Below are 24,457 nucleotides of genomic sequence, written 5' to 3'. Positions count from 1 at the left end.
GAGGAGAGAGACAGAAAATCCAGCGCGGTTCGACCTCGCTCAGTCCGGATGGAGGACGCTCTGAGGCTTCCTCAGATCGTCCGATTTGTTTTTTACAGACAATGAAAACCTCCTGGGCATTATTTCAAAAGGATAAGATCTAGGTTTCATGTTCCGTTCTAGAAAAGTAGACCTTTTGTTTGTGGGCAGTGACTCACTGTGGGCTAGTCCTTGCTTTTAGAATTTAAATGGGAAACATTGTTTAAAGGGGGCACTCCATAAAATGTAGCATTGCTCTTCCATAAAGTTTGAGGACTTGCAATGCAAAAGACATAACAAAAAAAGAAAAAAGTATCGAAGCCACAGAGGCCGAGAACTCCTGACTTTTGGTCCTTTGAATTGGTAAATTCTTAAAAAACCTGGATCCTACATTTCCCATAATGCAACCCACCATGGTCTCACTGTCCTGCCCGGCCTAAATGAAAGCTGCAGATTCAGCACTGACGGGATCAACTACAGTGAGGTCATAGGTCAACCAGGTATTGTGGTCCACTAGTCTACCTGCTGAAAGCGGAACGGACCGCACTGAACATAATCATCCAGCCACTGCTCCTCCATCTCGTCCAGCTCCGCCTGCAGCTCCTGCTGGGGACACGGGGTCACGATCTCCGGTAATGGCTGGTGGGAGTACAGCTCACAGTCTGCTGGTCCTCCACAGGGCGACCCCAGTTGGACGGGCAGGGGCAGGGACAGGCCTTGCTCCAGTTTGGCTTTGCCCAGAACTGGGAGCTTGCTGCCCCGTTGGGCCTTCACTGGCCGGTACTCCCAGCCCCTCAGGAGGCTCAGCATCACCTCGAGCCCGGAGAGGGAGCTCTCACTCGGGGGTTTGTCCCAAGGAGCGTCCCTTCTCGCCGGAGCCTCCTCTGGACCAGCTTCGTCTCTTTCTTTGTGGTTCACGGGAAGGCAACTCACGTCCACGGCGGTGTCGAGAGATTCTACGGACGATGCCGGGCTGGGACTCGTTCTGTCACACGTGATCTTATCAGTGTCCAACTCGGTTGACTCAAAGGCGACCGCGGTAGCCTCAGACTCTTCAGAGGTTCTGGCGGAGTCCTCGACTCCCAGAGTGCCCGTTGAGTAGCGGGTAGATGGACCGCAGGATGTGCTCCGGCGCCCAACCCTGCGAGGCACCTTACACACCGCCTCGTAGTCGGAATCAGCAACACGGAGCACTGCACAACCCCTGCACCGCCTCGGCTTCTGGCCAGAGACAGAGTCTGCTCCTGTGCACTGGTGGTGGTGGTGGTGGTGGTCGTGATGGGTGTGGTGGTCCAGGGCCGGGTCCTCCTTATCAGCCCAGGATTCATACACCGAGTAAGTCAGATCATCCTGGATCATATTCGAGTATCTTCCATCCTGCAGGACCGACAGATCCACCACAGGCGAGTCCTCGGACTCCGCATCGATCCCAACGACCACCACAACGGACCCAGGCGGAGCCAGGCTCCCATCCTCGGCGTTGTTCTTCCGGTACAGACCTCCGATACACTGCCTCAGCCGGTCTTTCTCCAGCAGCAGCTTGTGGAGACGCTCCAGGGACAGCGCCTCCACGCGGGCGATGACCGTGTCGAAGCGGTACATGCGGTCCAGCATGAAGGCGCACTTGGAGCAGGCGAACTCCCCGCGGCCGTCCCGGTTCAGCTCGTGGCCCAGGGCGTGGGACAGCAGCACCTGCAGGTTGAGCTTGGCCGCCGGGTGGAAAATCCACCGGCGCTGGTTGCCGCAGAGCTCGCGGGCGCAGATCCTGCACGCCTCCTTCATCTTCACCACGTCCAGCATCACAGCAGCACGTTGCAGTGAACGGAGTACCAAGAGTATAGGAGCGCGTCAGAGGCAAGGCAATCTATCCAATAGTCTTTGGATTGAAGGGGTTCAGAGGAAAGTGCTGAATTTCTGACTGGACTTTAGTTCAGGTGTGGTCCAACAGATTTTTTGTCTTGAAGAAAAGTCTCATTCATCCTTGTACAGAGGTGCTTTGATGTTTGTGTCGCTCTTCAGCCTTCAAGTGTTGACCTGCTGTCCTTAATAAGCTTAAATGTGTTTTATGTGTTTCAGGCTCCGTTCTGCTGAGGAAGATCATGTCATAGTGTTGAACGCTCCAGCTCCAGATCGCTTCGTCTCCTACTGTTTCCGAAAAGTCAAGAATGAACACTTCTCAATCTCAAATCTGAAATTTGGAAATTTTGCCTACAGCATGAATAAAATCCCTCCAACTGAATTAGAATTAGCAGCGTTAATCAACTTCTAATCAAATGGGCGGAAAGTGAGATTTTGAAGATGAACCGAATCTCTGCATATATAATTCAGATTGATCATAAACACTCTGCGGATCATCCGTCTAGTTGTCCCTCATTCAAAAAAAAAAAAACCCGGAATCTCGTCGGATCAGCAGCGTTCGTTCAGCGGATGTGGTGAATCTTGTCCTGGGTTGCATTTCACTTCCTCGATGGTCCACTGCAGACATCATGTCACATCGACCCGGGGTTTATTCCCGTCTCGGTGGTTCCGGTGAAAGAAACGATCCCCGGCTGACGTCACTGCCGTATTTATTTTATGTTTTAAATCAATGACGTCTCTCTGCATGACAGCATCTCCCCGCTGCTGCGGCGTTCCCCCGTTACGATCCGACACGAACGCGGAAAATAAAACGATCCCTCCACGGTCCACGGTTTTGGGTTCGTCTGTTGGTTCACCGGAGACCATCCGGGTCCCCCCCCCCCCGATACGTTTTCTCCTCACCGGCTCCAGCAGCTGAGGATGGAGGAGGGAGAGGCTGTCGCTCCTCGAGCCGCTTTCATAACGAGACAACGGGGCGACGTTGACAGCAACCTAAGATCGTGCACCTCTAAAGATCGCGAGAATGTCTCACTCCGCAGCTTTAAATAGTCCCGTCCGGCAAGAGTGCGGCCTGGTTGTAGTCCAAGAATATTATTATACATTTAAGTTCTGCTTACACTACATACTTATACGTCAATAATAATGATCCAATAATGTAACAGTTTTATATATAAAATACTCTGACACCACTATACGCATGTTGACACGTTAAGTAGGATCTATGTTTTGGTGATGCTGACATGAAGCTTTTATTCTGTGGTAAAAGAAATAAGATAGAAATGTCTGAAACAAGGAAGTCATGACGACAAATGCATTATTCTTTAATTTTGACCCATACGATCTTCTCCTTCTAATTTAGTATTGTATATGTCCAATATTTTTTTTTCGGTCCCCCGCATCATTGAGGGAGTGAGACCTCCTGCAGCCGGGACTGAACCATTTGACTGGAAACAGGAGGGACGCTGAGCCCTTCAGTCCTCTCTGCTACTCTTTATAACAAACATGTGGGACTCCTCCTGGCCAAACATTAGATCACTTAATTAGTTTGTTCCTTAATTGATTATGTTTGCATTGAATTCATTATTTCCCTTTAAGGTCAAATCAAATATATACTCAACGGCATACAAACACCATTGTGAGTGTTTTATACTTGATAAAACATCACTACAGGCCTGTGGAACGTTGCTTAGATGGAGCTTCCAATCTCTGTACGTTGACGTTAAATTGCAGTTTGTGCCTTTAAGATGCTGAAACGTAAAAACACATCAGGTCTGAAACTGCAGTTTTGAGAATAATAATAATAATAATAATAATAATACCCTATTTTATTTTAAGATGTTATACAAAAAAATTGTTAATTGAACATCTTTATCAGCCTGACATTTACTTGACTGATAGATTTTATTTGAATTGTATTAGTCTTTTATTTCCCCCCCACCACCCTTTTCAAATTATTCTATTTTTACTATTTCATAATTACATTTTTTTCTTACTGTTTTCCATTTTGTGCAGCGTTTCAAGTGTTGCCACCTGTGGCTGGTGATTATTTCACTGTTCATGAATGAATACTGGACACTGAATACTTGTGTGTTGTACTGGTTTTGTGTGTTTTGAGATATGTATTTAATCTCATTCTTATGCTGATGTATCGTACCTGAGGAAACATTGCACAGCATCAGTGAATAAAGACATATTGTGGGACACTTATTGGTCACCCAGCTGCTCCCTGTGCTGTAGATTCTGTCTGTCTGCCTCATTAAAACCACTGCATTCAATCCCCCAAAGCTGATTGTGCAACTAAATATTACATTTTCATAAAGATTGTTCATTAAATCCTCTGAATTGTCAGCGTGGAATGAGTTCATGCCTCTCCCAGGGGCCCCCGGGCCTCGTCCGGCCTTCACATGCATGTCAGTCAATGAGAGGGAGGAGGGAGTGAGCGCTCATCCCCCTGAAGCTGGTGTCAGCGAATCACACGGCGCCTTAATAAGAACAACAGGCTCTTAAAACGATGACGCCATTTTCTACAGACAGATACGCGAGTCTTCATCATCCGCATTTCATTATGGCAGCAGGGTGGAGGTGTTGTTGATACAACTGTTCTCACATGTGATGTGTTTATCTGTGTGTGTGTGTGTGTGTGTGTGTGTGTGTGTGTTTGGACGTGGTCTCACTGACTCTCTTCTGGCCCCGACCGCGTCTGCATCTGTCACCCTGCAAGAGCCTCTGGAGACACGACACCGAAACACCGATCGGGCCGGAATGAGCCACGCAATCAAAAGTCAATTAATCCTAATCAGAGACGAGCGCCAAACACCGCTGACAGACCTGCGCCCGCTGTTTATTTTCCCTCAGAGTGGCAGAAATACCAAAGCGTGACAGCAGAGAATTGATGTCCACGCTCATTTTTCTCCTCTCAAACGCCTCACTTGTTGGCGTGCCGAGTAAACAACCGGTTCCTGCTGTGGCCTTGGTTTGCTGCTGGCCTTCCTCGTGAAGCGGGGCCTCTGTGTGGTGCGGGCCGGAGCGAGCTAAACTGGCAGGACTGCGCTATACGTGAGAGCTGACTCTGCAGTGACCCGGAGAGAGACTGTGGGACCTGGTATTATCGAGGTGGTACAGTGAGGGCCACATGGCTTCTATGTTATTACTTGATGTAGTGGTTTTGTAGGCCTATATTCTAAAATAAGTGTGTTTGATCAGCTGGGGTAAGGTGATATTTTAAACACAAACTCGAGAGACAAGAGAAACGGTTTCTTTTTAAGTCAAATTAAAAGTACTAAATATAAAGAATGCTTGAAAATCTACGATCAACAGTTTTAAGGATTGCCGTGCTTCAAGGTTAGTTGAAGAAGGAAAGAAGGGAAAGGACAAAGGGCAGAGGAAGTGAAAGAAGTAACGCAGGGCCAACAGAAGTATAAGGAAGTTAAGAAGAAATAGAGGAATTGAGCGTAAAGAGAGAATATTTTGTTACAAATTAAAGACCTGGTTTTAACTTTGTCTCCAGTAAAAACAACAAAGTATTCGCAGTAAACTGTTCTCAAGGCTGAAGGATATACAAGTAATCTGGTTCATTTCAGAGCGTCAGCTGTGGAGTCCGAGCTACGACTCATTTTTAGGAGTTTATCTCATAAAAAGCTGCTCCGCAAAAGAACCACAGCTGTTAGACGAATGGAGTGCAACAAGAAATGTGGAGGAAAGGTAAAAAGTGAACCAAAGTAGAAATCACCGGAGAACAAAACAGCAGTGTGTGCGGGCCTTAGCAACACATGCACTGCAGATCAGACACCACCAGGTGGAGCTACACCTCCATTATCTGAAGGGAGGGACGACCTCGAAGTCTGCGAGTCATGAAGGCGAACTTAATGCTTGGTAAGGTGACATTCACCAGCAGCAAAACAAGCGGAATAACTCAGTACATGTGTTACTATGAGGGAGGAGTCGACTTACGGTACAACAAGGAAGACGTCTAGTGAAAACACAACCGTGCAGGGGCCACAACATGTGCACGTGTTTTCACCTTCATGGTGGTTTTTTTTGCCAAAGTTCCACTGACCCACATGTGGATATAAAAACAGTTATGATATCTCAGTCTGCCCGTCTGTCTAGCAGGAGGAAGAGGAGGAACGAACGCAGCCTGATGAAGATTTTAGCCTGCAACTGGCTCACGTTCAGAGTTCACGGTCTTAACCAGGAGCTTTTCAGACGTCATTCTTAAGTACAGTTGTCATTAGAATGCATTAGATGTGTGAACACGCGTGTGTTTGAGGCCACTCGGCATATGTATGGATTTTTTTTCTTTTTTTCCGCAGGGTGCGGACGGGGCAAAAAAAATACCTCGGCCTCTCGTTCTGTCCTCTTGAGAGGAGAGGAAAGATCGTGAACCGTGACCTCGAGCTCCCCGACCCGGAGGCCCAGCGAATGTTTCTGCTGCGTCAGCTCCTCGATCACCCTGAGAGAGAGAGAGAGCGAGAGAGAGAGAGAGAGAGAGAGAGAGAGAGAGAGAGAGATCTGGGGTCAGTTGCAGTATGTAGGTCAGAGCTCTGGCTCTTTGTTATGGGCTGTTATAGACAAAAGGTCAGTCGTCGCCAGTGTCAGCAGCAGTATCGGTGTCCACAGTGCTGTAAATAGCACTGACACCCAGGAGCGTAGCACAAAGTTCTGGAGCCTGTACATAAGCGTTCTCTATTGGCCCCTCCCCCCTGTTTTTGTTGCCTGAAACCCAACCAACCGCTACACAGCGTTGACCACGTGGGATTGTGTGCGATATGAGGCTGATTTGAAACATATTTTTGGCTCAGAAACCGGTTCATTTAACATTCGACGTATCGCTTGCAGAAACGCCCGATGCCAACATTCTTTTTCTGGCGGCTGGGTTGTTATTTTTCGATTAATCCGTAAACCGCGTCCTCCATAAATTGTGTCTATAAAAGTAAGAAAAAAAATAAAAGCTGGGACTAACTAAGGGGGTCAAAGTCACCTGTCTCTGTCGGCCACGGCCTGCCGGGTGAGCGGTCCACCGGAGCCTCCGCTCTCCTCCTCCATCCTCTCCACCATCTCTCTCTCCAGAGCCAGGCGGCGCTGAGCCTCAGAGTCCGCCAGCGAGGCCATCTGCTCGGCCTCGCCTCGTGCCAGCGAGGCCTCCTGAACGCAGCACAGACGGGAGTAAAAAGAAAAAAATCAAATCAGTGCAAACTTGCCGAAGGTTTTGTCTGCCCGTGATCTCGCTCCTGCTCCGTTGTTATTATATTTGAGTCTTGTTCTCAGTTGCTGCGTGGATCCTGGGAGTGACTTTGTATTTGTGTGTCTGTACCTCTTGTAGCAGCTGAACTTTGGTTTCGAGGATCTCCTGCATGTGGATGATCTCCTCCTGACGCTCTGACAGGCGACGCTGCAGCTCTGCTTCATTCTGATTGGACAGGCTCTCTGCCGTCGACCTATTGGGGTTGTAGTTTCGGACGACAATTATTCTACGAGGGAAGCTACGAAATAAAAAACTTGAAACATTCAAATATTTTTGATGAGAGGATTCTTCTTCAATAGTCATATCATCTTGGACCCGATGCAGATGTCTACTTGGTTGAGGAGACCCTGAATATGCAATAAAAACAGCTGGTTTCAGAGGCAGACGGGTTTATTTCATTGGCTTCTTTTTCCCTCCGTAGGCAACAAACACACTCATGATTTATTCAGGGCTGGTCAATTAGATCATGGTGTCATTAAACGGGAGTCCCAAACACTCAAAGGTCAGAACGTTCTGCTCTGCATGTAATCTGTCTCCACACAATGTGATACTGCTCGATACCTTAGATACGGATCAGTGTGTGAAGGTCATCAGAAGCAATGTGAGCTTTATGGGATGTTATTCTTGAATTGGTGCTGAGTCACTTGGAACACGCGCTTTAAATATAACAAAGTTAAGACACTGGCATCGGTGTCCGGCTTGTTTTTCAGTGGCTGTTTGCTGATAATGCAGAATTCAGCTATTTCCCAGAAATGAGTTCATTTTCTTGAAGCCAAGCTAGAAAGGACTCAGAGACGGCCTCCACAGCTTTTCATTTGCATCAAAACACACATCGTCACAGACAATTATGCAAATGGTTACTTAGGCCGTGATTTTTGTGGGATGCCTAGATCCTGTTTGAGGAAATTCAGGCTTTGTTGAAGGATATTCGGACTGAGCGCTGAGTCACAACCACTTTTAATGTTGCTGCATCTAAAATGCTATGTTATTATATTTGCCAGGATCGCTCATTGTGGAAGAGCGGTTGCAACTCCGCTTTATGTTTATGTCAAATCGGCCACACCCACAAGACCGACCAATTCAAGATCATACGAAAAACACAGAAATGTCTGAACTGACTGTTTGAAAAAGGGCTTTACTATTTAAGCTGGATTGAAATGTCAATTTGTACGATGAATGTTGGCATTGACAGGCAAACAAATCTGCTTTTCCTCATGACATGAGGAAACCCTGGCTTTACAAAAAGGTGGTGATGCCCATAAATTCCACCAAATTGAATTGGAATCAGTTTGCATGTTTTTTTTGTGTGACACTCTGCTAACAGACGGAGGGATGGAGCGGCAACAGAGCCCTCCTCGAGTGAACCGTGTGTCCGGGGCAGAGGAAACACGGACCCCCCCGGAGGGAAATGCCTCCGGACCCCTCGGTGGGCCGGTCTGTCGCTGCTCCACCACTCAGCAACTTCAACACCAAGAAGGTCACACTCAGGCTTTTCCGCCCCACATCTATCAGTCGGGCTCTGTTAATAGCTCTAATGATAAACTGTGGCCAGAGAGTTTATTTATGAAACAGCAGGGCACGGAGAGCCTCGGCACTGACCCCAGACTCCACTCAGACGGCCCCGCTCTCCTCAAAAGGCTGCATGCAATTCCTGCTACTTTTCATTATTTTGACAAAGCGCTGCATTGACTGACATTACTACTGCACACTGCGCGATAAACACTGCAACTGAGCTAATGGTGTTATTCCAATCACCAAAACCACGGTAAAGGATTTGCCATCCTTACTACATGAGTGTAGTGTCGGTTAAGCAGGAGGACGAAACTAACTTTCATAATGTACCTTCAGAAAAACACCATGTCCAAGGCTCTCTACAATCATACAGCAGAGTGCATTTCTTTCAGAACAAAGGGTGCAGGAACCGACACAACATCTAGAATAACACCTCAGTGTGTCGGTAAAAAAGGGATGTGTTGCATGCAGAGACAGCCCAGTGAACCCCTCGGAAGTACAGCATATTCCTATTGTGTGTCAATACAAGAAGCAGTCCACCACGTCACTTCCCTCTGGTGGTGTCTGTCCATAAAAGTGGTTTTTTTATTGTGTCCAGGTTCTGAAATATGTCTTTATATGAGATTTCTGCCTCCATACCAATACATTAAATAATGGGAATTCATTCTCACTTTTTCCAACATTAAAGCTGTTCTAGTAGAAACCCAAAATAAAAGTGAGAAACTTAAAATGAGCATGACATGTCCCCTATAAGATACGTTTTTGAACTGATCCGCTAGGAGACAGACAGCTGCCCCACAGACAGGTGCTGGACCTCAAATAGTTCCCGACTCAGCAACGCGACGAACCGCAAGACACCTCTGCCTCTCTCTCTCTCTCTCTCTCTCTCTCTCTCTCTCTCTCTCTCTCTCTCTCCACCCTCCCCCTCCCCTTCAAAACAAACCCACAGCGGGTCCCTCGCCCCCTCTCCAGCCCCTCATCCCCTCTTCGCACCTACGTCCCAGAACACAGAGCCACTTCATCCCCTTCAAAAGGGTTTTTCGGTGCAGAGCCCATACATGGCATTCCTCGGAGCTTAGTGCGCGTGTTGTGATAGCCAGGTGAGTCTACGGGCCAGCGGGCTCGCATGCGATGAGAGGCCGCCGGGTCCCGAAGGGCGCCCGGGCTCTGATGTACGGATGGACTCATGGGAAATTAAATAAAACTAGCGATGAAAAGAGTGTTTCTGTACTTCTCTGTCCAGGTTTCCCTAAAGGCGGACTGTCCCAGACATGCAATGGACCACGGGAGAGAGATTTTGTTGGATACATTTGGAGGTTCGAGGCCCGGCGATTCTCAAACTGACACCGTCATGAGAGCTGAGAGTCGAGGAGACAAATACTCACAGAGCTGCGTCCAGAAGCTGTTGTTTGTCCTCGAGCTCCTTTTTCAGACTCTCCACTTCAACCTTTAACTCGATGTTCTGAGGAAGAGATTCATTCAACAAAACAATAACAACCTGTCAGTGTCTCAGTGTCTCAGTGGAGGTCAAAATCACATGTATTTTAAAGCACATTCTTGTTCAGATCTGGGACTCTGTTGACCTTAAAACCAGGATCACAGGAGCCAGTATGCAGCGAAAAACAACGTCAGTGATCAGTGGCAATCATCAACAGTCAGTTGTAGTTTGATATAGAAAACAAACGTACCACAAATGTAGTCTTTATGATGCTGGAAAGTGGCTGGATAAGTCAATAATTCCAGGTTATGGCTGGTGTAAAATCACAGCATTGATATCATATTGATTCCAAGGCCCCAGAGAATACTTCTTTTTGATTGGCTGGTATGTTAAAGTGTACATCAGTGCACCTTAATATAGCACCAGTCAACAAGTTATAGCTTTTATAGGAAGAATCATCATTTCTTTTCTTCACATGGAGTTCTGCTCAGTGCTGCAGAGAGACACACTGAACGCTGCACGTGTTGACTTGTATTTCAGGGATCTCTGTACGACTATAAATAGCCGGTAGGGATATGAGCACCTGCTGTATCTGTCTCCACTGGAGCCCTTAACCCCGGGGTAACATCCACTACACTACACCCCCCCCTCCCCCCCCCGGCAACGCCTCCGCTTTTAACTCCTGGCTCTGAACGCAGCAACAAACTGGACTGAACCGGTAGTCAGTTTGCTCTCGTGCAGGTATCTGCTATTCCTGTACATCAATCTGGAGTTACATGTCAGCGTCGTGAACTTCATGTCCGCGTGCAGCGAGTCCGATTACTGACGCAACGCAAGTGTTGCTGCTTCTGCCGTGTAGACGCGAGAGGAATTAATAAACTAGCGCAGTGTGCATGCATGCATGCAAACAGAGGGCCTCAGGGGTCTCAGGCTCTAATGATGTAGGTCATATGGGTAGAAAACAGGTCAGACAGTCACTGCAGGGGAAGTAAAAACTCTATCGGCAGACATTTAGATATACTGCCCTTCATCTTGTCCAAAAACCACTCACTGTTACATGTTTACATGTCGCACGAGAAGGTTACAACTGCTTTGCATTCAGGTTTTATGTCACGCATCACGGAGCTGTCCTTCTGCAAGAAAACACCGTTGAGCCCCGTTTGCTCCTCTGGCTCAAGGGCCGCTCAGAATGAGATCATACTGGCAACCGATCGTATTCCTACATATACAGAGGAGCTTTCACACATCTGGACTTTTCCTTGATGAAGCCCCAAGTCGGAACCTTGGCCAAGTCAGCTGTAAAAAATGAGGAGACATGTTCTAATAAGTCCACGAAGGAGAACGGGTCAAATGTATTAAATGTGTCTCACCCCCTGCTTGTTCTCTGGCGGTGCTAAGCTTCCATGAAACAAACATGTTGTCACGTAGTTGCAGTACATGTCAATACTTTTGATGCAACAACTTGATTTTGCAGTGTTTATTTGTGGGAGGCTGATTTTAAAAAAAGGGATTATTTGTCAAAGGTTGATCAATAAAATGATTACTTTCGAGCTCAGCGGACGAAACCAAAGAGAGTTCACATTTTTCGGTTTGTTTGGGTGAGAGGCCCTTAAGTACCTGCTGGTTTACCCCTGACAGCACTGAGACAAGCTGTAGTCTTTCTGAAAACAGCCTCACAGGCAGACATGTGTGACTGACAGCATGTCTGAACCGTTGCAGAGCAGCCGGAGACCCGCTGTCAGCGCTAATAACTGTCAAACGCAAAAACCTGCAGCTCTGGAAACGACCAGGCCGACTGCAGGGAAAGCATCCGGAGCATGCAGACACAGTTGATGGTGATAACTCCCTGCATGCATCATTCGTGTTCACACTCACCCTCTTGTGCACGCCATCGCTGCTCTCCTCAAACTTCTGCTGGATCTTCTCCTCCAGGAAGTAGATCCGGAGCTTCAGGCTGAAGTTCTCCTTCTTCAGGTCGTTCAGGTGCTGCGAGATAGTGCGGCAACCGGGGAAACCAGGGTTAGACATGGCGACAGGTGGCTCCGCCGTAGGGGGCATCGCAGCCCCCCATTCAGTACCGCGCAGTATGTGAAAAGACAGGGCTGAAGAGAAACAACGACAGCCTCTGGCTGAAGAAACTAACTATCCAGACGATACGGAAGCTCTGAAGATCTGCTCTCTCCTGCTGTCACACATCAACAGTTTCCCCTCAGTTTGGATTTGTTACAGGAGGGTTCGGGGATGGCACACAGACATGCAGGAGGGGATTATGGGAGGTGGGAGCTGTGTGGGGGGGGGGGAGGGGATGTTTCCTTTTTTAACCATGAGGAAGTCATGCCAAGAATCTGAGGCAGGGGTGTGTGTGTGTGTGTGTTTGTTGATAAAAGTGTTGCTGTAGAAGTCTATGAACATTCAGACTGATCAGAGTGTGTTTTCCTTCCATTTGTTTAATGGTTGACATGAGATGAAAAGAGGCGGTCCTCGTCACAAACAGCGTTGTGCATTTGTTCATACACTTGAAAACCTCTCCCAAAAGTAAAGGAAGATGAAGTGTCATCCCGCCAACAAAACCTCGTAGTGAACAGCACACAGCTGTTTCCATCCCGTCTCCTGCCAAAAGACAACGTTGGTTTCTTTTAACCGTGAACATCACTTATCCAAGACGTTTTTAAGTTGCCTACATTTTACCAAACCTTAAACACACAGAGGGGACAGATCAAAAAAACAACAACGTTTGAGGTGGTTTTCGAAGGAACTGAGCAAAGATCTTTGACTGGCGTGTTTTTACACTGAAGCTTTGTGGCTTTGACCTGAGGCATCAGTAGTGTGTTCTCCACCAACGACAGGAGAGCTTGCTAGAAGGCTGTACTGCTTTTGATGATATGACTAAACATGGAGAAAGACGTGTCGCAAGCTGTTAGAAAATGAGAAGCACCAGTGGAGTTTTGTTAACGATCTACGACGAAATAGCGATGGATGTAAGTATCACAGCCAGTAAAACCTCCCATCAACAGAGAAAACACAACGGTGAGCTGTATATGATCAGAATTATATTATGCGATGGAGGCCTATAGAGGACAACCGGTGAACAGTTTCCCTGAAGAGAAGCCTCCGAGGGCTGAGTGTGGCTGACAGCTGCTGGTTAGTGGGAGAACAAGGAGACTACAAGGGGTGGAAGAATCAAAAAAAGCCCCCCCCCCCAAAAAAAACAAACCCCGCCCTTATTCCCTTTCAACACCATCCTCTGACTTTGATGGAAAAAGGTGGGATGGAGAATTCATAAAGAGTTCGGAGAAGATGATCTGAAAGAAGCGCTTGCATGTTTTTGCTGGAGCAAGGAATTATGGGACGGCGATGTCTTCCCTTTTGTTCCGTGACTCAGTTATGCTTTGATGCGGTGATTTGCAGGTCAAGAATGTCGAGACGTCTACATCTAAATAACCATTGTACGCTTCCACAGCTTTTGAATGACTGTATTTCATTATGAGGATGATTCTACCTGCATACTGATATACAGTCTTTGGAATGATGGTGACACAATGCTTTTATATAACAGAGATGTCTAAAAACCTTTCACTTTATAACTCATTTTTGGCACGTTAGATGTAGATAAAAAAACCCCCATATCAATGCAAAAGAAGCCATCTCTAAACTCCCAGGTCTGATCCTTGTTCGTGAACGCCTCGTGTCTGACCAGAGGGAGGCGCTTACGCTCTACCTGAGCTCAGAGAGTCCCAGCATCGCTGCAGAACCGGAGGCTATTTACAGAAGCCGTTGCCCCGCGGCTGTCACTGAGGAATGCTGAAGTGGTGAGACGTTGCTGATCACACACATGCAGGAGCGTCCAAAGAGCCGGCACGCAGTACGAGACTGACTGACGGCAGATTACAGCCACACACACACACACACACACACACACACACACACACACACACACACACACGAGCGTATGAATGCGGTAACACATGTTGTATTAACTTTCTGCGTGCGCACCAGAGCTACATTCAGATAGAGGAGAAAGTTTGATTGTGAAATAGTTTGCCAGAAGATACAAAAGAAGATACTTCGCAAACACTCTGCTTATTGTGCGCCGCGTGGACGTTTCCACTGTCTGTAATGTTCAACAGGGATTTCTTCTGAAACCTCCTTTTGTGTAACGCTGATACGGACCACAAAATGATGACTGATGTTCCGCGTAAAGTTACCACACATCTGTTTCTCGTAGGGCCCACATCCGTCAATAAGGCAACGATATAGCCTTCATTTTCTTTTCAATTTAATTTAGTCCCATAATTTTATGGATTTAAGCAATTTAAGCCTTTTTGTAAAATTCTGAACACATAAATATGTGGCTTGCATGGGAACAACAGTGTGAAAGTGTGGATTTCTGTCTAAAAACAACTGCAACACTGAAGCCTTCACGCAGCAGAAACAGAGGGATTACCTCTGGATTTGGGTGTGACATCAGCACCGAGTCGTTTTTAATTCAACTTCCTGTTTGGGCTTCAGCACACTGCCCTTCACTGATTCAGAAGGTGCATTCCTGCTGCATCAATAGAACAAAAAAGCAAGATCAATTGATGGTATAATAAAGTGATATATACTGTAATTTGCTAACTTTAAAAAGCGGATGCAGAGTTGACGATTTACTCTTATGACATATTCTATACACACATATTATAAGTGTGTAACGAGAAGAGAAGCAGCTAGAAACTTTAATATACAAAAAGAAAAAGGATGCTGCTCTATTCAATTAATTATCATTTTAAACATAAATCTTTCAAATTATTTTTTACTCTTTTATTTTGATAAAATGTCCGAAAATAGTGAGAAATGTCAAACACATAATCCCAGAACCAGAAGCGTCTTGCTTTGACAAACCCACTTTACAACGATAGAAAACATTTCAGTTTGATGAAAATCAATCATGATAATTTTTTCACAATTTTATGACAAACAACTAGTCGACTAATTGATTGTCGTTGGATTGTACTCATAGGATTGATAGTCATAGGATTCTTTCTTACTTTAGTTGCATAGAGGTGACCCTGGGTGCACCCTCATCAAACAAAGACAAGATTTGAAAATGTTTAAACTGCTGGTTCCTCATTTGTCTTCAAACTCACGCAAATTTAAATGTGGACAATTCTGAGAGCTCAACCCCGTCCGGCACCTTTGGGGACGAATCAGACGAACTGGACCGCCGACTGTGCGCTGCAACGTTCGGACGTCCACATACTTCTGGCCACATCCAGAGGTCCAACCTGCAGAGTCCTCGGAGGCCCCCGGTGAAGGAGCAACACTGGCTGACTTCTGGACACACGAGCCAGAGCGATTTGTCAATAACCAATAATCACGAGGAGAGACCGACCCACAAATGTATTCCTGATGACAACACTCTTTAACAATCTCAATTTGACAGAGTTGGAAAACACAAAACCACAATAATTCATCCAAAAGATCTCTGGGGTTGTCGTCTCCTTTGGGATAGACGTCGTAAGAGGTGATAAATGATTGAAGTGGACACACACACACACACACACACACACACACACACACACACACACACGAGGTACACGAGTGCATCACCTACACTAAAAACTGTGGACCAATCTGCAGTCGACGAGAGCTGGAGGAGAGGCGCCGACCGCAGCGGCTCATCCAGAGGTCACGCACCGCGAGGAAAGACTGAATTTATTACAACACAACGTGCCGGCGAAATGAAATCATCTTAATTCTGCAGGACTTTTCCAGCATCAGAGCACAATCCAATACGAGAGACGGGGGGGGGGGCATTAGAACATTTTTTCCAGGCTCGCGATGCTCAAACTTCTACCCCACTGAGTCTTTTTTATTATTCGGGGACAAACCCGGACCCTTGTTATTAGATCCAGAAAAGCTTAAAGACCTTCTATAGAAGGGGACAACACGGCAGGATCCACGGAAGAATGTTTTTCCACTGTCGCTTTCGCCGGTCCTCTGCCTCTGCATGCACCATTTGAAGGCCATTTTGTTGCCAGTTTAGCAACCTCTACCCTCGGCTTCATCTGTGTGTCGAGAGAGGTTTAAAAACCATCTCTACAGGAATAGGAGTGTAATTGGGAGCTTGCATGTGACTGTGTGTGTGTGTGTGTGTGTGTGTGTGTGTGTGTGTGTGTGTGTGTGTGTGTGTGTGTGTGTGTGCTCTTCGGATTGGCAGAGCGCTGGGAGTTTTCCCCCCTTTTACCGGTAACAGGAGCTCCTTGATGCCAGCTAGCTCGACATTTTCCAGCCCTGCTCTCTGGCACTGCCAAACCCCATAATGCAATTCTGCAGGGGGAACGTCTGATTGTGTTTATTGTGCTGCCACGGTCCACGCTAGACACGGTGGGTCAAAATTTGAATTTGTAAACCTAATTAACTCATCAAGAGAGCCACTAAAAATATCCCCGGGAGCTAATTAAAAAAAAAAAAAAAAAAAAAATGGCAAACAGACAGAAGGGAGACAGACTGTAGAGGATCCAGATTAATCCTGCAGAGTTCACTATAATCAAGTGAGGTATTTTGAATCTATACACCGGTCCAGCTTATTTACCTGCACGCTTAGTTGCTTCTTTTAACAAGAGTGAGATGAGAAGATCGACACCAATTTCATCTCTGTGTGTTTACCACAAAGCTGGAGTCCGGATGTGGTTTAGCCTAGCTTAGCATAAAGAGTCTTGTTTGTTTAATCCGTGTGTAGCCGGTGCTGAAATGTCCCTCCTTGGCTATAGGGCTGGAGTTGGCCCTGGCCCCTCCTACTTCCTGGTTCTCAATTTGTTTGTCTCTATAGAAGCTGTACTGATGGACTGGGTGTCTCTCCGTCTCTGATCCCTGGTGTGACAGGTGGTGCTTGGGATCCGGCTCGATAGCGACCCTCGCTTTCCGGATGGTGGTTAGCGCGCTGATCAGACAGGAGTTTGTTTTGTTTGATTCTGTTTTGTTCTGTTTGTTCCTGTTTAAACTTTGTTAGTGCCAGTTCATTCTCATTGGTTTCCCCCCCCCCCCAAGAAATGAAACAGTAGATTCTTGTAGCTGCCATGTGGCGCTAACAGTGTGTGTTTAACACTTGTTTTCTGTCTATCTGTGGGCTTTTAGTTGGTTTGAGACAGTATTAAAGGGTCAGCGTACTAAAATTCTAAACCAAATCCGGGCCGTGGTCACACGTGCATGAAAAGAAATGACAATTTGTGGTTCTTGGGAAGTTGTGCACTGGTGTCATTGTGTCTGTACACACGAAGACAAATCTTGCGTTTGCTGACAGTAACTGGCAACGTTGTCTAAGAAGGAAAATCCTGCTCACCGTCCTCACCTCAATAACAATGTTTCAGTTTTAAAAACATCCGGTGTCTGACGGAGGTCTAAAGGTGTTTTCGGACTACGTAATGTACATTTTTGACTTGCAGTAGTTGCATGAGAAGTCACTGTACAAGACGCGAGTTCACTCTGGGTAAAGCCAGCAGAGGGAAGATGCTAACAGATTTTATACGGAAATAAAGTAACGCAGAAGTTCACTTTGGGTTCAGCCTCAACACCTTTAAACCTGCAACGCCTTGTTCTTTTGGGCCACTTGGTCCAAGCGAGAGTGAGCCGACCAATAGTTACACTTTAATGGAAACTATCGAGACGGGTGCAAAACGTGTGTTTTCACCATTAACAAAAGGGCAAATACAACACAGCACAGAGCAGTTCCTTCCATCTTTAAAACAATGAGATGATGTGTGATGATTTGAAACAGCATTACATCACTCACACAGCTGTTTACTGCAGACCTCAGAGGTCACACTGCCGCTATTAGCGATAGTTATGGCGCAGAGACTGGGAGCCACAATGACCACACACACACACACTGGTTCCATATAACTGTAGATTCATTACAAATGTTCAGAATAAAATCACACGTCGATGCCAGAGTCCCTGCTACAGATCACGTTACACTTCACGCTTAAAACAGATTAATGAGGCAGAGGAGGCCTCGTGCTACTGTTCTCACACTGTTAACAAAAACTAAATACATCAAGCAACTTTTAACTAGTGTGCAAAAATGAATTTTTCGGAGATGGAACTGTATTTATTTCCAGTGAACATTCAGTTCTCCTCACACCTCGAGGCTCGTAGTGACGGACGAAACAGTCTCACGCAACAGACCCGCTCTCGTTGTGATCCGTGCAGCTCTGTCTGGACCGGCTCCGTGCAGCTAAACAGCATTTCACCGTTCTGCAAGAGTCCAGACTGAAGCAGTTGTTGATGAAGGCCCCCCACCACCTATTAGGCTTAATGGGTCTCTTAGTGTGCGAGATACGACGTGGACAGTCGGACAGACAGACACACGAGATGCATGCGCACACTCACGCACACTCACAACCAAACACATACTCTCCTGGCGGAGATAATAACAATGAAGAGTATCACTAATCAAACTTCACTCGTGAATGTTCTCAACATTTTAGGGAAAAAAAACATTACAGGGCTTTCCAATGCAAGAAAGGCTGCATTAAAAGGAAATTCACCATTATAAGAAGCAAACATTTACCCACTGTGGGCCTGAAACATGACGCTACATGTTACTTCTTAGCCGGCAATGAACAGTCAATACGATATGTGTAATATGAGATATTACAAATATAGCCAATAAAAATCTCTGACAAATCTCAACCTTTCTTTGCGTTTGTGACGGAATCTTGATCCGATCGTATGAGCAGAAAGGAGAATGAAAAAAGACTATGAATATGAAAACATGCTTTCATGACTTACAGAAAGCTCACTCAAAACTCCCATCTGTAGATCACATACGTTAACCTCACAAACATCCATAACCGCTAAACTAAACAATGCGCAAGTCATCCCTCCCAAGATGCTCAGTTAGTTCAACCCACAGGGCAACGGAATAAATCAGAGCTAATAAGCAGTTTTCAAATTCCAAAGGGAAGTCAGAAAAGTAAAAAGAGGAGGAGACTTTGACAGACCCTCCGTGTGTCACAACTGCTGGAGACAGAAGACATTACAAGTGGCGGAGGACAACTGAACGCAGACTTCATCTGCCTCGTCTCACTTTTCCTTCACTCTTTGGTTTTGATAAAAAAAAAAAAAATCATTCCCAGATGTGGTGGCAGCAGCAGCAGCTGTGTGAGAGTGAAGGATGGTGCGGTGTGAAGGAGGGTCTATTGGTGGGGAGTCTTTAGCTCAGTGGGGGGGGGGGGTTTTTGGAAGTGGAACTGCATCGATGGACGGGAGGAGGGTTTCGGTATGGAGGCCTTTCGATACCTTTTCCCAGCCTGTCTGCCAACTTAAAATGCGGTATCACAAATAAAAAAGGACAAAAGATACCGGACCGTGTGACGCGTCTGTGATCCAGACGTTACGCTCATTTTCTAACCCTTGAAAAAGACTTTGATGCCGTGAAACAAAGCATGATGCATACACCGTAACGTGCACAGCGAGGATTAAACTAAGTGTTGCGCATCAAGACGAGGTCAAGGCGAGAGTGTTGCGTGCGGCCCGTTTCTGTGGGAAGGAGTCGGTCACACGGCTGAAAAAAACCCCCCCTGGCTGGCTTCAGCCCTCTCTGCGTTTCCATGGCTATCGAGCGCCATTGTTTTGCTTTAATGATGCAAAGAGAGCAAGAGGCATGGAGCAAAACATTGGATCCGAATCTCTTTAACAGCGCACAGAAACACACCGAGTCCAGACGTTCTGATGCAGAACCGTGGCTGCAGAGCGAGGCCTGAGCTGGAAGCGGATCATCAACCTCTCCTCCGAGGCCAACTCCTATTCTAAAGCCCAGGGTCATTTATATCAACCCGAGGGCCCGTCGGCAAATCATCCTGGCAGACATGCGGTTCTGTAAAAACCACACGAAAAAAAAAAAAAAAAAAAGGTTGTTTGGGAAGAAGCAGCAGATATTAAAACAACAAGCGAACCCCGTTCTGGAGCAGAACTCGCAGAAAGTTGTCGGAACACTTGTCGGTGTTCTCCGCTCTGCGAGATCCTTTATTTTTGCTGCTACATGCTCTGTGGAAACCAGAACGTTGCTGCTTTGAATCTGAAGTTACAGCAACTGAGGTTAGGGAGCAGGTCCACGGCTGAAAAACACCTCTAATCACACGTCGAACGCGATTACGCCTGGAACTCTTCTTCTGCAGTTTCCTCCATACACGTTGCCTTTTTCTCCCATTCGTCTATCTCACACGCCGTTGTGGCAATGGATCGTGCGAGCAAACTGTCCCATGTGTACCTCACCGCTTTTAAAAAACTCTGTGCTGCGATCGCAAATCAGCTGGTTCTCAGGAGCTTTGAGTTTCAATACACAGCTGTCTGTGAAAATGGAGAATCATATCAAATAAACATGACGAGGCCACAGTTTTCTATTATTGACCGAAAGGTCACGGCTACCATGGTGTGTGTGTGTGTGTGTGTGTGTGTGTGTGTGTGTAACAGTCTATTTCAGTTCAAACCACACATCTGATGTCATGTATTTTGTGGGGAGCAGGGAGTCATAAATACAGTATCTGATTCAGGGCAGCCTGGGTCATTTATCCCTGCGGCCTGACTGAAAGGCCTTCTGGGGTTAATCAACAAGGGGGGGGGGCCCATCCATCTCTACAAAGTCTGTATTCTATATCACACGGAGTGCGTTACACTAGGTACACAAAGATCACTCTCTGCCAGGTGGAACCTAAGCTGGACAGGTCCAATTTTACTGGACGGGTGATTTTTAAAAGGCTGGAGCTGACTCCGGGTCTGCGGGAGCGCGCTCGCCGGATCAGGATCAGATGTTCTAGCACCACTTCCCCTCCTGACCCGGGGCCGTCTGAGACACCTGACCCCCGGAAGTGAGCGCAGGCTGTGACCGATGGCCCGTAGGCCCGTAGGCCCCCGGAGCTCGGGTTGATGGTGCAGCGTGATACTCCCAGAGAGGGGAGGGAGGAGAGAGGGGAGCGGGGCCTGGACTCAGGCTGCTCCTGGGGCTCAAACACAGCTGCTGTTGATGATGATAATGATGGCTGCCAAAGAGGATACCTCGTCAATGCAACGCCGGGGGGTCAGCGCAGCCTGCGTTAATGTCCAAGGTTAAAGAATAAAAGGGTTTTCTGGTTGACTTCCAGGTGTATTGTGTGTCTACATATGCATATATCTGTGTGTGTGTGTGTGTGTGTAATGCATGAACCATCCTATGCCTGCACACATGCTGCTGACATCTCACCCCTGTTTGTATATCAGAGTATTAATTGCGGTGTTTTGCCACGGCGAAGGCGACCGGCAGAAAAATCCAAAATGGGAGCCAGCAAACTGATCTGACGGCCAACACTCTTTTACGGCGCCGCCTGCCTCCACCCTCTCCTTCATTCAGAGGCGTGAGCGCTGGGACTCAGCCAGACAGGAAATGACCTCATCCAGGGACTGAGGGGATGGGGGGATCAACACTAAGATAAAAGCAGAGCGTACTCAAAGAGGAGAGGAGGGGGGGGGGTTAGAAGGTAACGGGAGAGCTGAGATCAACACAGAAGGAGGGGGACGCTTTACAGCTGGGGGTCAATACGTCTAATCAACTTATAGCTGATTAGTTTTGATCATCAATTAATCATTAAAGCGATGATGTAAGGAAAGAAAATGTAAAGCTTTGACCGATGACAATTTTTAAGTGAATTTCAAAAGAGCTGGCAAAACAAAGCGAGTCTCTGGGGACTACCAGGAATCACAGACAAACCACGTATTTGAGATTACTGAACTGCGTGAACAGGCTGACCTCTTTACTGACCTCTTTACCCGCAAAAGACTCGGGCCGGAGTATGTGTTGATAATTTATGTGCGTGACAATGAAGTTCTAACATTTAAAAAATTGTCTGCAGTCTGCAAACGCTGATTGCTAATATTACGCATCTATTTATTTATTTATTTATTTATTAACTCTGCTGCAAGTCCGTCTGCTGTATTGAATATTCTACTCATGGCAAAAAGTTCACACTATCAAAACTGCACCAGTGAATCCTCAACAAATATATATTGCATTAATAAATTAGGTCATCTCCTCCATACCTACAGGCTGTGAAGTATTTTTGACTGATTCTTTTTTTGACTTTTTGATGGGTGACAGCAAAATACCACAGGGATGCTGCATCTACACTGCTATTAAAAAGAAGAGGAAAAACCATACATATGAACATCATAAAACTCTAGTACAGAATCAGCCATCATACTGAATCTACAGTATCAGTAATGCAGAACAAAGAGGGTGACATCATGCTCTCTCTCTCTCTCTCTCTCTCTCTCTCTCTCTCTCTCTCTCTCTCTCTCTCTCTCTCTCTCTCTCTCTCTAATAAACAAGTTGTGGCTCTACCTCCAGAGAGAAGTCATCAGAGGCGACCATTTTCTTTCTTTCTGTCTCAGCTTCTTAATAGTCATCTCTGCCCCTCACCACTTTATTTAAAACTGTATAGATTTTATGAGTAATAGTTGAGAGCTATGAGGAAGCAGAAACACGGCAGCCTTCACCGTCAGTGACCCTGGTCAACATATTCCAGGTTGTATACGGTGACGGACCCACAGAGAGAAACACTGAGGTCTCCTGGATAATTTACTGAACTGTAGGGTTATGTTACGGCCATTAAGTTCAACTTTGTTTCTGAGAAATCTTGGTGGACGGTCAAAGCCATTGCTTATAGGAGTAGAACATGTCACCACAGCTGATCCAGGAACTTCTATTTCCATAAAGTTCAACCTTGAGCCTCAGCAAAGCCCTGTGATTGGATGCTTCTAACTGAAATGGTCATTGGGAGTCGTAGTTGATTTCTTTCTTTCGCCGGATATTTTCAAACTCTGCTTTTGTACCGATGAGGAGACTTTCACGCCCATCCAAGACTTGAAGAGCACCAACTGTCACTTTGTATTTACTTCCGAAACCCTGGACACTCAAAAGAACTTCTACATGCTAGCTCAGACACCCCCAAGATGCAAGCAGGACACCTTTCTTCAAGCCCCAACATCAGCGCTGATAACGTCGGCGCTTCGTTGGAGCGACAGCGTCTAGCGGCTGTGATCGGCCGTAGTTCTGAACACACCATCGACAGCGGCAAATATTTTCTCCTTCACAGAACTGGCGGAGAAGATGCGTCCGCAGTATCAAACATCTCTTTCGGGCGCTGCACGTGTTTGCCGACTGTTGGCCGATGAACTGGACAGGAAACCATCCCGCTGAGCTAATCTTCCCCCGACCCTCCTCTCGCTCGGTCGGCGGTGCCAGAGCTAATCAGGAGACGTCAACATGTGCATACACGCTCGGTAATGAAGGAGAAACGCGCGCATTCCTCCGCCGCGCAGCCGAACGGTTGAAAACAGTGATTATGACAATCGGTTCATCTTCATCTTCAGATCGACGAGCGCGCGCCAGGCCTCAGAGACAACAAGAGAGACCGGAGGGAGTCGGCGCAATCTCAACGTCTAAACACGGAGTCATCACCAAACCGTCCCCTGAGCAGAACCCAATACCTGTTCCCGAGCTGCTCCGCACACATGCAGCCGGCGTGGGCAAGGCCGCGCAAATACTTTCCACCAGTTTGTGTACGCAAAGCAGCGATGAACACGTCGCATCTAATCATAAAAGCATGGACTTCGTGTTACGGTCGGGCCAGAGCTTTTGCTGCAGCCAAGATAGTCCAGTGTTCCCATGGTTGTGTTTCAGAGGGAGAGTAGGCCTGCGTCTCATTTCTCTGTGTTTATGGCAGATCTAAATTATGGTATCAGGTTCGCCCCAAACCGAACCAACTGCCAACTGTCATGGCCGAACCCTCCCATATAGACCACTTTTGTCTCCTGGAAGTAGTGTAACCCAATCTATCCCCGAATTTCTGGCTCTCCGCTTGGATTCATTTTTGCCGTATGGGGGGGGGGCAGACAGGTCTGAAAAAACAAACACAGACCTTCAGAACAAAGTTAGCGGCTCTTTTTAGTTGTTTTTTCCCCAAATAGAAAGCAGAGGAAATGCTGCCGGCAGAGCCACGTTTTGTGAATGAAGCCCAGCTGACAAACAGAGCAGCACTGTAAAAACCTTGTGATGTCTGTGTGTGCTAGCCTTAGTTTATACAGCCTTCTTAAGCCTAACACACACACACACACACACACACACACACACACACACACACACACACACACACACACACACACACACACACTACCAAGACTGTAATGACAGGGAGATGCATGTTTCTATAATCAAAGCAACCAGGTTTTGTCACTTCACTTGAATTTGCAGTACACAAGTTGTCCAAGAGATGGCGACGTAACAGAGGAAAGTCAGGTGTGAAAAAGCTTCGGAACCCTTCACTCAGCATGTAGGTCAAGACACAATGATGATCGCTGGGAAATTCAAAAGG

General features: G+C 46.7%; 1 protein-coding gene across 3 annotated transcripts in view; it reads right to left on the bottom strand.

Moving 5' to 3' along the window:
* The window catches only part of pde4dip (phosphodiesterase 4D interacting protein), a 72,073-nt gene that overhangs the window by 25,770 nt on the left and 21,846 nt on the right, over nt 1-24,457 (bottom strand). For 2 of the 3 annotated variants that reach the window (XM_068707980.1, XM_068707981.1), the window contains exon 1: nt 541-2,835. In XM_068707980.1, the coding sequence (XP_068564081.1) occupies nt 541-1,818 (1,278 nt within the window). In that variant the 5' untranslated portion in view covers nt 1,819-2,835. Of the gene's footprint in view, nt 1-540; nt 2,836-6,213; nt 6,329-6,856; nt 7,021-7,189; nt 7,314-10,017; nt 10,095-11,945; nt 12,057-24,457 lie in introns of those variants that run through there. The other variant, XM_068707982.1, reaches the window with a different exon arrangement.

This window comes from Cebidichthys violaceus, unplaced genomic scaffold (assembly GCF_023349555.1).
Source record: "Cebidichthys violaceus isolate CVI_PGR_0920_01 unplaced genomic scaffold, fCebVio1.0.p SCAF_13, whole genome shotgun sequence".
In the NCBI taxonomy this organism is placed as follows: Eukaryota; Metazoa; Chordata; class Actinopteri; order Perciformes; family Stichaeidae; genus Cebidichthys; species Cebidichthys violaceus.
This window is presented reverse-complemented; position numbering and strand designations above follow the sequence as displayed.